Raw genomic sequence first — 14491 nt, forward strand, 5'->3', positions numbered from 1 at the left:
ATCGTTTATGTTGCAACACCGGTTTCCATCTCTTTGAGGTCCATTAGAATGCGATTGGTGAATGAGACCATTGAGTTGAGGACCTCCGTGAGTGAAACGTTCTTCAATCGCGGCCGTCAGCCCAACGGTTATCGCCATCATCACAAATCCACCCGAGCCCACCTTCGCTTGGGTCGAAGGCTCTTGGGCGTGGAGACGTCCAAGTCCTTTGAAAGCGGAAACTCCAACTTGAAATTGGAAAACGTTTCATCCTCTCAAAATGGTGTTGGTCCAGGGGCAACAAGGGCCAGAAGTGAATCCCAAGGCGAATACAGTCCCAAGCGACGAAACGATGAGCTTTTGTTGAGACAAACGAAAGGAACCATGGCCAAAAAGAGATCAACCAGCCGCTCAAGGCACAGGAACAACCGACAACATAAAGAAAGGTAGAGAAACAAAAAAAAGAGAGAGACAGTCGTAAATCGTGAAGTGTTCTTTAACTAAGCGAGAGTTAGTGCTGCTACAAATACGGTCGTTGAACGAAAACCATCTTCATCTGCCAAATCCTTCTCTGAACCGTGCACAACTTATTTGATCTTCTTTCGACTGACATGGGGTCATGTAACGTGTAAACATCTGCTTTTGAATATATGCTTTCTAGCAACAAAAAAAGATCGCGACCATAAAAAAAACAATTCCTGCTATTAGAGTGAGCAAATTTGGAACTTCGTCAAAGGTCAGATCTTGAGGTAGAACGTCATTTCCTAGCGCACAAAAATAAAGTATAGCAAGGAGAGCTCAGCCCGACACACAAAACAGACCACTTGGGATTTGGGATGACTGCAATAACATAACACACAAGGGTATAATTTCAACACATTCTGGCCAATTAGCATTAAGACGGAATGATCCCGACAGAGTTTGCATCTGGGAGACCTTTTTTAGACTTTGAAAGAAAGACAAAGTTGCTTTTCGGGTTAAAACGCCCTTTTCAGAAGTTCCTGAAAATGAAAACGAAAGTTGCAAAAATGGCAAAAACGTCATTAGGTGAGAGCTAAAACCTTTTTTTTCTTTTAGTTGAATAACGTTTTGTTCGTTTGTTACGGAGTCAGAAGGGAACTCTCTTACTCGTCCTGCCATCTGATGATGGGTATTCCAATTGAAGAGGATATATCCTCTCCGATATCAAAGCCAACGTGCAACATTAATTTTCAATTCTCCCTCTCTAATGACCGCAGGTTCGCCCATGTCAAAGCAGTAACTCATACTGCAGTTAAAATGATGCAAAGAAGCTTTGACTTGGCTAACCCGGGATCGAACCAGTCATATGTAATGGATTGGAAAACGGGAGTACCATCAATAAGTTTCGAGTAATCAACCGAGAATGACTGGCTATTAGTGCAATGGCTATTGTTTTTTTGGACAAAGTTTATATAAATGGGCCTTGAAGGAAGTTGACGTGGTCAAGACAACTTTGAATAGTTCGTCTGATCATGCTAACGAGTTTGAAGCGAAGAGCGAGGAGTTGCCCGAGCATAGAAAACTAAAAATGTTGCGCCTTAGCCCTATGACAAAAAATATAAACCGTTAAACAGATTCCTTCGTATCTTTTAATGCTATAGTGAGTACCTTGGATGCCAAAAGCCATATTGAACTTTTGAGTACTGTGGGTGTTTTTTTATTTGATATAATGCCCTAACATATTGGACCATAACCGAATTACATGTAATTGGAAACTTGGATATGAGAATGACGCTTTGAGAAAATGTGTCAAAAGCGAAAAAAGTGACAGGTAGGCCTTTTAATGGGTCTTAAAGCGGCGGTGCGAGTCTTAAAAGTCTTTTGGTCGCCGCGTCAAAGACTCGGACTCGATTCCGATAAGTTGCTTTAAATCTAAAAAACAGAGTTCAAAAAGGACTCGGGATCTTTTGTATAAAAAATGATTCTCGAACCTATGCAAAAAAGAACGAGCAAGAAAACTCCTCTTTGTAAAAGAAAGTAAGTTCCTTCTTTGTCAGAATAGTTTCATGCTGACAAGTACTTTTGTTTCAATTTTTTTGCATTAGCTGGGCAATAAACACGAACTTTCGAAATTGCTATTTCAATTACAATTTCATCGCAGGTCTACTTTTGATAAGGAGTCTAATATGACTAAAAATGATCGGGTTGTGTGGGACTGATATATCAAGCTTTCCATGAGAAAAATCAAGGCTTGATGATTTTGGGAAAGAAAGTGATCTTGGCAAGTATTTTTTAGTCTAAAGATAATGACTTGTATCTTTCGAAATCTCTTTTAATGATTGCGAAAAAGCGCGAATCTTACGAGCCAACTCATAATCACTCTTTATAGCCATACTGACCCGCCATATTCTACTAAAAGAGAATCTGCAAGTATTCCGACAAAGTCGGATCAATTCTACATGACGTATCCGCTTTTGTCGGCTTTATGGATTTGAACGATTACTAACTTTAGAATGGTAGGCAAGGATCGTTACTGGGAATATCAGGCATACGATGATCGATCATTGCTATTTTCATATGATTTCGGATTGCTCTGCCTACTTAGACAAATATTGTTGCCTACCACACGCGGGAATAGTTTCATTTTCTATTCCTCGTACTCGATTTGGCACATTTAATCACGATTCCTTAGGATTCATTTTCATGGAATACTCCTCCAATACGCATTGGAAGGTTCAGGCGAGCTTCGAATGCTTCCTTTGAATAATGCCAAAATAAGTGTTTTGCACGTTGTAATGCCTTTAGTGTGCAACATCTAAAGCTTAATTCTGACGTTAAAGTCATCGAGAAGATAATAGAGCTTATTCTATTTCAAATATACTGTACAGTCCAAACTGGCATCTCCAAAGACGTGGATGAGTTTCTTCAGCAACCCACAAATTGATTTTAGGCCGAAGCATATCGGCGTAGTAGATTTGCTCATTTTTACCTTACCCGTAAATAGAGGACTATCATATTACCCCGAAATTATCTGGTTTGAAATTGTGCTACCTGTCACCGCCAAAAGCACTAAGGAATGGGCGAAAGCCAAGTCTCATTGACACCGAGAGAAAAGAAGCCATAACTTCCAATTCCCAAATGCTTTGATGTTTCACTTAATTTAGATAAATTCTGAAACAGAAGGGCAATCACTTATCTTATCAAATTAAATGAGTTTGTAAACAACAAAAGTGCGAACAAAAGACATGAACTTTACGAACGTATTGTATCTCAAGGGCGGGAATTGAACCCACGCCTCGGCCAAAAAAAGAGGCCAAAACCAACCCATAAAATAAAAAGTTGCTTGGGTGGACTTGTTGAATTTGTTAAGAGGTTTGAATTATTCATTTGAGGTGCAAAAACATAAACTTGATCATGAAGGACAAGAGAGTTATATAAGATTTTCTCTTTACAATAGAAAGCTTTTGAAGGCACTATACTTTCGCACAGATGTTGACCACTTGCTTGACACAATATTTAAGCATTAGCCGGGGACATTTGACAACAAGTAAGAGATTGAGCATTTGGACTACAATTTTGTAACAGTTTTATCATACAACCTAGTAAAATCATCAAAAGAAACAGTAACAGCCTCTGAAAATAATCTAATGAGCTTGAGATTAGGGAAAGCTCTCAGGGTTAAGAAAGGTCTCTTTATTTGGGGGAATCCCAAAGATCTACATTGTGACTGCTTGTTAAGCTCAAAAGCTTAAGTCTTTTGAGGGACTCTCCAATAGGTTCGATTAGTGTCTCAGCTGGATTTTTCTAATCTAATTGAATAGCCCAATCCCAATATTTAACATCACGCTTTCTTTGCTTTGATCCCTAAACACGTCATTGATCCGATGAAGCCCTTCGACCGCATTTTTCATTCTTATAAAATTGTACGTGGAACTAACAACCAATATGTGTACTCCACGGGGCGTTTCATTATTGTGGCTACTCAAATACATATATACTGTACATCTAACAGAACCATAAGATTCGACGCGACATGCTGATGTATACATCATTCATCAATTTGTGTATCACATTTCATTCATTTCTGACGAGTAATTTTGAAAAGATCACTAAAATAATCCCTTCATGTCAAGGTGATCTGAGGCCATTGTTTTTTGGCACTAATATCAACAGTAACGCATTTTTTTAAAAGATATTATCAGTGTTCATTTTTTGGGGACTCGGTGTCAGGCATCCAGGACATTGTTCTTTAAGGCCTTCAAGTTGGTCTGACCTTTGATATTTGTCGCCTGTTCCAAGGAGGGCCAGGACCGGAGCTCGAGGGGGTTGTGGTCGGGGAAGTTGGGGGGGTCAAAGTTGTTTGACTTGTGGGCGTGGTCAGCCTGAGAATACACAATTTGTAGGCCAGTGAGAACAGTATGCTTAATACCTGGCACACAGTTCTCAAACATGGTGAGAAGATTTATGTTACTGTTATTATTACAGGTCAAAAAAGGTGGCCACAGATTGCCATTAACATAAACCGGTAATTTCCTTGATATTTTGAAAACAGTTGTTCATAAATAGTTGAAACTTGAAACACATACCGGTACAATAAAACAACGTATTGCATTATCTATCAGTTTGCTTAGTCTTATGGTTCTAGTTGAAGTCGTTGATGAGTTGAATGTATGTATTTAAGTAGCCACACTTATGCATCGTAATATACATACATAGACATAGATCCGTACATACATATATTGATTGTATGTTCCATCTTCAAGCTTATAGGAACATAATAAAGCGTATGGCATTAAAAGTTAGTTAGATAACGATTTACGGTGTTTTGCTTTTATTTTCAGTGATAGGCCAATTCAATTTCCATTTTTATGTTTTATACAAGCATTATTAACCTTTTGTTTCGTTCACCCTTTCACAACTCGTCGTCTTTTGTTGCTTGTCTATAATACACTTTTAAAAATGATTTGCCAATAATTCACGTCAATTGTTCGTTAGCATATTATGTTTAATCAATCACTTTTTTTTAGCTTCGAAAAGGTAAAACTTTGTTCCTTATGCATAAAAATGTTTTGGTCATTTGGTATGTGACGTGTGTTTTAGATGTGTAGGATGCTTTGAAAGCAGGCTAATCCTTGAAACAATAACATTTCTTGGTTTGGTTTCTCTCAGCCTTATTTACTCAGTCAATCTCTGAAGATAAAAGAGCCTAGAACTTGACGAGGGAAAAGCCCTGCCACAAAAACGACAACCAAATCCTAATGTGTTTATCAAGCAATCGAATCTTAACAATGAAATAAGATGCTATTTGCTTATGCTTTAACCGTATGAAGTTGGTGTCAAACTCGTACTCTAATAGGTATCGTATTTCAAAGTCAGGGTTTTACCAAGATGACAAGGAAGATATATTTGGGATACAGTTTTGAGCTCAGGAAGGCCTGCAAAAAGTCTTCGCCATATGCATTTAGTAGACTTTCTGCATTTAAATGCACGTTAAGTCTTAATTCGAAAAAGTATATACTAGCTCAAAGCTTTCCAATGTTTAAAACTGTCTGATCCATATATTTTGTCAAAATCTTGATTTGAAAATGAGTGCCCTGATAATTGATTGAATTTCAAAAAATAACCTTTAGAACTCCTGATTAGGAGTAGGAGTGCATAAAAATTTGAGTACATTTCCCATTTGTAGCGGTTACAAGACTATTAGCTCGTTTTCATTTTTTTCAGCCAACTTTTTGACAAAAGCTCCAGACACGTGTTTTTTGACCAGTGTTCTTGTAAGAGTGCTGAATCTAAAAAGTTACTAATTCAAACCAACCAAAGCTGATCAGCGATGACCTCTCTTGCTTGTGTCTCATAATGTATGTACTGCGAGAAGCATTTCTCAATGGATATATATATCAGTGGTACATGAATGTCATTTCAATAGTGTTCGCACATGGCGATTTGGGACCCATTCTGGAATCAAGGGTTGCCATTCGAGGCAAATATCCACTAGAGAAACAGGGTTTGGGTGGGTGGGTAGACCTGGGATCGAACCCATGAACCCGAGGTCAACTCGGTCACGCATTAGTTCAAATGCGCTACAACCATCTCCCTGGTTACATTTAATGCAGCATCAAACATTTCAACGAGTTAAGACACCTGAAAACTGAAGTCCGATGGTCCGTTCCGTTCGTAGTACCCTACTGTATACTGTATACATATGCTCCGTGTTAAAGGTACCAGATGCTAAGTAGACATTTTAAACCGATTTCTATATAGTGTAGTTTGATATGAAAAATGTAGAACGCCTACGACGGGTTATTTAACAAATCGATTTCGTAAATAGAGAATGGACCGTCCATTGAATTCATATCATAAGTGTGGGTAGAGGTTCATTTTAGATAGTTTTTTGATTATTTTATTATATGGTCAGACAAGAACCAGTTCCATCAATATTTCCTGTCATGCCGACTTGATCAGAATTGGGTAATTGAAAGTGGAAATTTCTCGCCAGATCATTACCCGTCAAATTGTTTTCCCCACGTAAGTTTTTGTTTTGTGTGATCGATACTACCATTAAGATATAAAAACCTAGCTGATCATGAATACTACGTAGGTTGTTTATATTACCAATTTCTTGATATAACAAGAATAAATGTTTCTGATAAACTCCATCTAGCGCTTATCTCTATTTCATAACAGAAAAGATCGGCTTATCCTACACAACATGAAAGAATTACTTGTTTCCAATGACCCCGTTTCATTCTTAAATAACCAGAACAACGATTTTTCACTCATGAACAAGTCAAGTCCATGATGCAAGCTGAAGGCAACATTTGAAGTTTAGTAATACTAGTATAGTAAAACATTTTCAGTTGCGCAAAATCACAGGGAAAATTCGAATCGCCAAGTTCCTTATTGAGTACTACCTTATTCTTTCTTTCTTTCTGTTTCTTGTAGATTTCGACGGCGAGCCAATTCTGCTCCCGAGGAGATTCGGACCATTCATGAGGAAACCAAGACAAACTCGTCAGGGCCAGACGAATTAAGGTAAAAAGATGGAAGATTTGGAGCAAAGGTGGAACTTTTTTGCCTTGGTGATTGTTTTTGATTGCCGCTTGTCGTTCATAGCTCAAATACGTGGAAATAAGTGAAGAATGCTTCCTTCAATACTTCCTTGACCACTATAGAAAGAACTGGTAGATAGATCCATTCTTTAAACTCGGCATCTCACTTTTTTTACACCATGATAAACCCTACGAGAAAAATACAATTTGAAAATATATTTCCTTCACAGTAAAAAATGTGTTTTGAAAAATCACAGCAACGATGGAGACCCACTAACACCTTTCAAGTCAGACTTGAACATTTTTTATCATATTTCAGATCAATCTTATCTTTAAAAGCTAGCCTGATCCGTAGTATTAATTATAAAGATAACAAAGACTTGTGAATCGATCATTTAGAAACACTGTGGGTTGAATTCTTATTGGCATTACGAAAATAGCGTCAAAAATATAAGTTAAAAGAGAAATGGCAATTTTAGCTCCCTTGTTCTACACCTTGACGATCGACGCCCCTTTATTTGGAGGCAAACATATTGCAAAATTACAAAAGATTTCTTTTGGTTATTTGATAAACAGTTTGGGCATGGCTACTTTTTGCACTCTTGTTAACCAGAATACGTTTGCTTTTCCCCTCTCCTCCTTTGAAAAAATCGGAACATTCGAGCTAATATATCCCCAACCTCGCTAAAATGTACCAATAGGAAATAGCTTGGAAACTTGGCTAAAGCAATGATATAAATCTAGTAATGCAGAGGCTCTCGGCGTAGGTAATATGTGTAATTTTGAAAACAGCTTTGTCAAATCAAAAGGGTTGGTGTTGAATTTTTGGCATTAGGATAGATCAGCAATGAATCTTTAAGCGAAAAATACCTTGTTAAAGTCAGACATCGAGAAAAAAAACGAGAAAAAGCTAACACGGTTATAGCACAAAAACCTTTTTACAAGGCACAACTTTACAGCCTTGATCAGGGTGACCAGAAATGGATTGAAATATTCGACTTTAATGCCTGAAATTACTTTTTTGACCTAACCCCTTTTTCGGGTTTCCAGTTTATTTCTGTGTCTGTGTAAAAAGAATCATTCTGAAGTATTTGTGCCAAGTCTTAAAAAGGTCAAAGATTTGAAGTTTATCAATTTATTTCGCTAATGAAAAAAAAAAGAAAAAGAAAATACGAGGATATGGAGGAAAAACATTTTCCCCATTTTTTGTTTAGTGTCTTCTTTTAACAAAAATACCATACCCAGTTTCAATTCCTTTTTTTGTCATCTAAGAAAAAATATATGACATATCTTGCAGTTGATGAAACTAAAAAACTATTATACGTCTGAAAAGGCTGGAACGTACTTGTTAGTTAAATCAAGAAAAAATGCATTCCTTGAAACGGGTAGAAAAAGTTTGCAAAAGAAGCAATGCAAGAATTTTTTTGAGGGTTACTGAGAGTAATATGGACATGAACGGAATGAAATTCCACTCAATGACTTTCGAGTCAACTCCTTTGAATACGCCACTCGTAGATAATGGAGGTAAAGATATTGAGCAGGTCTCATCTATGAAAGATTTAGGTGTACGCAGTCCTCCAAAATAATGGAAAGTTCGATGAGCATAGCCAGTTGAAGGTGGGTAAAGCTTTTCAAAAGTGTGGTTGGATATATCGCACATTTAAGTCCAGAGATAGCATCACGATGCTAATTTTGTACAAGTCGATTGTTCAGCCACATCTTGAGTGTGCTTCACCCATTTGGGCTTCAATGAGTTCAGCAGGTTTGCAAAAGGTCGAGCAAGTCCAAGGATGTTTCACTAGGAACATCACAGGATTGAGAGAGCTCTCGTATTGGGAGAGACAAAAAAAAGTTGGGACTGTACAGTGTTCAGAGAAGGTATGAAAGGTATCTGATATTGTACGTTTTCAAAAGCATTCATGAGTTTTGTCCCAAACCAGGATTTAGGGTCAATTGTAGTGACCGTAGGCTTAATGAGCGTTTTGAGAGCACCTTCAAGCCCTCGAGAATCCAGGCTAGTTCGAACAATGAAGTCCAACTCTCTTCTTTCTCGGGCTCCTTCATTGTTCAATTTGCTGCCCTCAAATATTCGTAGGGTTTATGTAGGAGTTGATCCAATAGCAAGATTGAAGTCAGACTTGGACAAGTTTTTGACTAAAATTCCTGATCAACCTTATATTCAAGGGTTAGCCAGATCAGCCAACTTTAATTCGTTGGTCGATCAAATGATAGATATAAATATATAGATTTCTCGTCTTGAACTGCTGATATTCCAATCCCAGCAGTGGTAAGGAAGTCCGCAAAAAAAAAATTAAGACAAATTTCTGATCCCACTTTTTCTCGTCAAAATGTGAGCTTGCCTTAAAATAAGTACCCTTAAATTGCATTTTCATAAGAAGGTATGAAAACAGTCAAGCTTGGTTCAATTAGATTCCGTCCTATTTTGACATTTTTCTATTAAAACATCTTTGGTCCATGATTTTTAACCTTAACAAGAGTTTGATGTCGGGAATTTTTTGAGAAAAACTGGATTTCTGTCATTTGCTGAGAAAATTATTCCCAAATTGTTTTGACGAAATTTATAACTCTTCTTTCCGACCTCTAACTATGAGTCAAAACGACAAATGAAACGAATTCAAAATGAATTCATTGATCTGTTCAATCTAATGAAGGCCTTAACATCCGTCATGAAATAGGGCAAAATGCTTTAATGCCTTACAGTACAATTCAGACTATAAAATAATCTTGTTTGCAATTTTGTATCCTATCACCAATTTGCAATTCTTAAGATATAAGAGGATTGTCGCATTCTTATCAGCCACCTAGTTTCTCCGCATAATTAACAAATATATATCAGGCATATTGGTCAAAAATTCTCATCAGAAGGAAATATCAATCTATTATTTCCAGATCGGTTTTATTTGGCTGGCTTTTATCCGAACCTTAGGCCCAGAGACCATTCTTTATCCACAATACTCGACTTTAAACCTCACATAAAGGACTCAAGTTTGATGGTTCCTATTTTTGCATGTTTAGGTTCGATGTCAATAAGATAGGAACCGTCGCATCGTGGTTTTGGCAGTTTCATGGCATGAAAAGTACTTCGATTCGATTGTCCTCTCTGCCTTATCTCAAAAAAAAAATTAGACGCTGACCACACCCACAAATGGATGGACAATAGGATAAGAAGAACGACACTGGCTATCAAAATATTGAGTAGATGATGTGATCCTGGAGAGGTTCATCTTGCACTCCTGATACAAAAAAAAGAAAATTTAACTTTGGGTATACTCAATTTTGTCACGTGGTCATATATTTTGATTGATACTGTTATTGACATCAAGCAGTGCAGGCAGGTTTACTGGGTGATTGATATTTTTTCTTGAAATGTGGTTCTAGGCGTCTATTTCTTTTATTTGACGTGTTAGCATTTGCAATTGTAATACTGAGGTTGACATAAGGACGTAACGGCCCAGACGAAATTACAGTAAGATATAGATAATGAAAACTGTTTTGAGACAAAAACATAGTCCACTATTGAGCAGAAAAAGCTCTTCAATAAAAATTGCTGATGATGGTTTCCAAGGGAAAAAAATCAGCCTATTTATAGCTGAAACTAAACGGATGATTTGAGGAAAAAGAGAGAATGTTGTACTCGGGTCAAAAACGTAAAATGTCCAATGTACTATTGTGACCATGTCGTTTCTCTTTCTTATTGGACCTACACTAACCTTAAGTGAGTGGGTACCAATTGCTCCCCGAAGTCATTATGAGTCTCCATATTTTCATTCCAACCTCGTCTCAAATTAGCCTCGAATACAGGGTATTCGAGCAAAAATATTTCTCTTGCAATTTTGATAGTAGTATATAAATGCCGATTCAAACACAATTGAAACTTTTTGATGGAGGGGTCTGTATGAAATTCATCAAATTTCCATTTTCCATCACATTTTATAATTGTTAATGATTTTGTAATTAATCATTTAAAAANATGAGTCTCCATATTTTCATTCCAACCTCGTCTCAAATTAGCCTCGAATACAGGATATTCGAGCAAAAATATTTCTCTTGCAATATTGATATTAGTATATAAATGCCGATTCAAACACAATTGAACCTTTTTGATGGAGGGGTCTGTATGAAATTCATCAAATTTCCATTTTCCATCACATTTTATAATTGTTAATGATTTTGTAATTAATCATTTAAAAAGGGTATTTCACCTTTTTAAATTTCACTCTTACAAGTCTCGTTCTACGAGACTTTGGGTTTTGTTATGCTCGGCTGCGCCTCACGCGGCATCACTTTCGGCAATCCTGAGCTTCCTTTTACTCTTCGCGAAATATTGAAGTTGTATTTAATCTATAATGTTCCCATGCCAATGTAGTACCAAAATCTTCATTCTTCTGGGTTTTTCCTATCTAAACTCGCTTATCATCAGTTTTAGACAATGAGGTCTGTTCTTGTTCTATCAGCCGCATTTTGAGTTTTTTTGATTGAAGTTTAGTTTCAGTTAAAACTTTAACTATATTGTCAAATACACTGTTTTCATAATCTGCATGACTGAGATTTTGTTTCTGATTTATCTTAGTGATCCCTTTTCCTTCATTCCCATCTAAAAATTAACATGCATATTCTTTGCTTCTAATACCCACAAAATGAGTAACAATGTTAGTTGGAAATTCATTTTTCATATAACCAGGGATTTTTTTTTGCTTATTATAAAATACAATGGATGATTCTGGTCATAGTTAGAGAAATCAAAAGAGTCAGTCATTTTAAACAATTCCTTGTCTAAATCTTCACAAAAGATTTGGAAGATAAAGCTATCAGTGTCAGTCATTAGCAGACAAATTTTGTCACCATACTTGGCTCTTAAAACATCATACCAGATTTTATACATGTGTAGTTTAGATAACTTTAGAATCTGAAAACCTACATATATTGGACGATTCAAACAAACCTTATGTATAATTTTTTCTATTCCTACAAAACAGTTTTTATCTTCATCACACTCATGAAATAGGCTAGCACCCTCAGCATCCGCTTTGCAGTCAGAATCAAGTTCTTGACACTTTTTACATTGTAAATATAAAATTTCGTTTCTTATCCTGTAATATTTTCTATGAACACAATGATATCTAGTTTGATTGTTAACAAGTTAAAAATCACTAAATTCTGTAACATCCATTAATGTTTGTCCATTGTCCTGGGTTACTTAAAAACTTCAGGAGCCAGAGGGAAGTAGTTATGGTCATCATGTAGCTTATCGGGATACTTCAAATCAACTTCATACTAAAATAAATCTTTGTTTTTTGTTTGTTTGTACAGTTTTGGTTCTAACCATTTGAAATCCCACATTGGCAGAGGTTGCATCATTGCCCAACCATACAAATTATTCATGTCAATGTAAGAAATGTAACTTGATGGCTTATCAGGATCATACAAATCTTTCATTTCCTTATTGTTGGCTTTTGCATACTTGGTTGCAATATAAGAAAACAACTCCACGAATCCCTCGCTGGATGAAATCATACATATCAACATCAGTAAGGAGTTCCAGTTTTACCTTTGTCATTTTTAAAACAGCCCTCCAAGTCATTGAAGGGGCTGAGATGAAATGAAAAGGATCCAACCCATAATTGTCCATGCACAATGAACGATATTCATCATATACATCAGCTAATTGTAGCACGTCAGTTTTCAAATACACCTTATGATAATCGTGAAATGTCTTGAGTTGCAGTTTATCCATGACTTTTAAGTAATGTTGATATTCTACATCAGGTATGTGTTCTTTAGTCAAGTTATTGTAGAAATGATCTCACATAATATTTCTGGAAAATATTTCATTGCCAAGAGAATGGACTTATCATATCCTCTGAAATCGTGTGACACAACATTAAGAGGTATATTTTTCAAACTATAGTTAGTATTACATTTGTTATGAGCATATCCTCGGAATTTTCCAGTAAAATGACAGTGATCTCTAACAGTTTTTGTTCCTGGTAACATATCTAGTTCACAAATATGACAATTTCTAGTTTGTTTGGGATTAATTATGAAATTTTCAATTGGTTCATAATAACTTTGTATAAGGTCATTAATATTTTCTACATCCTTATTAATGTTTTGATGAAATCAATGACTGCAGTCTCTCCTACAAATTCTTTGTAATTATTAACATATTCAGGAAAATATGGTTTGTAGTAGTCAGCAACACTAAAATAGATCCCAACAGACATTATGTCTGTAATTATATCTGTAATTACTTTACTTTTACCCACCACGGCTAATGCGGGCGCTTCGTGGAAATTCACTTTTTTATTTAATGCTTCACAATCAAAATAGATCACTACAGGGAGCTTCTGCTTGCTTTGAAAATCTTTAAATTTACAGGTTCTAGCTTTTATACAATCTATACATGTTTTCATATTGAAAGTACGTTTTCTACAATGCGGCATTTTCTTAATTTGTGCTTTACCATCTTTGGAACATTCATCATCATGAATATCTAATCTCTTTCTTGAAGTATAAGGAGTATGGCATCTTGCACATACATATATTTTATGTCCATGTCGTGTTAAGGAAGACAATTCTCTTGACAAATTTTTAATCCAAACATAATGTCCAATATCCTCTATGTTTCTCATGGTATTCTCATTTTTCTGAAAGTACATTATGCTAATGGCATTTTGTGCATTACCATTTTTAAATGAGCAATAAAATGGTCTCGGTAATGCATGTGTAAATTTTTCTAATACATGAATATTTATTGGAGGCAAAGATGGATTAGTTTGCTCAAATTTTTCAAACTCTGTTTTATTTACCCTTACTGAAAAAGTTAGTGGTGACCAATCTTTTCTATTAAAATCTTGTTGAAAGAAATTATCAACCAGAAATGAAAGATGTATTGTTTGATATTTTGCCTTTTGCAGAACCAGGGTCGGCCATTCAAGAAAAAATAGAAAAAATAGAATATTACAAATGTAGAGATTCTATTAAGTAAGCAACGCTACCTCCCGGCGTCTCGTCAGCTCCTCTCTTTTTCCTGTTTGTCGCTGTCATTTGAAAATGTGTGACCGTCCCAGACGGAATCGGCTTAGTTTTGCCGACATTTTTCTTACACTCGTCTTGCTTCTTTTGACCCTCCTCTTCGTCATCTTAAGCCCCCTCATCCACTTCCTCAACCTCTGCCACAGACTGGTCCAAAGCTTCACAGGTTAGGACCAAAACAGAGACGACGACTACAGAGACTACAACATCAGAGACGAGAACAACAATTAGGTAAAATCTTAAAAATTATGATTAATCAGATGGAAAATGGAAATTTGATGAATTTTATACAGACCCCTCCATCAAAAAGGTTCAATTGTGTTTGAATCGGCATTTATATACTACTATTGATTACCCTATCACCGTTTGGTTGATGAAACAACTCTAACAATATGATTGATATTCTGTGGAAATAGCGACAATAAGTAGTAGGAAATAGTTTAACA

General features: G+C 36.2%; 1 protein-coding gene across 1 annotated transcript in view; it reads left to right on the forward strand.

The window, feature by feature from the left end:
• Positions 1 to 14491, forward strand: part of LOC131881145 (uncharacterized) — a 33678-nt gene that overhangs the window by 12918 nt on the left and 6269 nt on the right. The window contains exons 7-8 of the mRNA XM_059227920.1: positions 48 to 425; positions 6883 to 6972. Of these exons, the coding sequence (XP_059083903.1) occupies positions 48 to 425; positions 6883 to 6972 (468 nt within the window). The remainder of the gene's footprint in view (positions 1 to 47; positions 426 to 6882; positions 6973 to 14491) is intronic.

The sequence above is a fragment of the Tigriopus californicus genome, chromosome 5 (genome assembly GCF_007210705.1).
Source record: "Tigriopus californicus strain San Diego chromosome 5, Tcal_SD_v2.1, whole genome shotgun sequence".
Lineage (NCBI taxonomy): Eukaryota > Metazoa > Arthropoda > Copepoda > Harpacticoida > Harpacticidae > Tigriopus > Tigriopus californicus.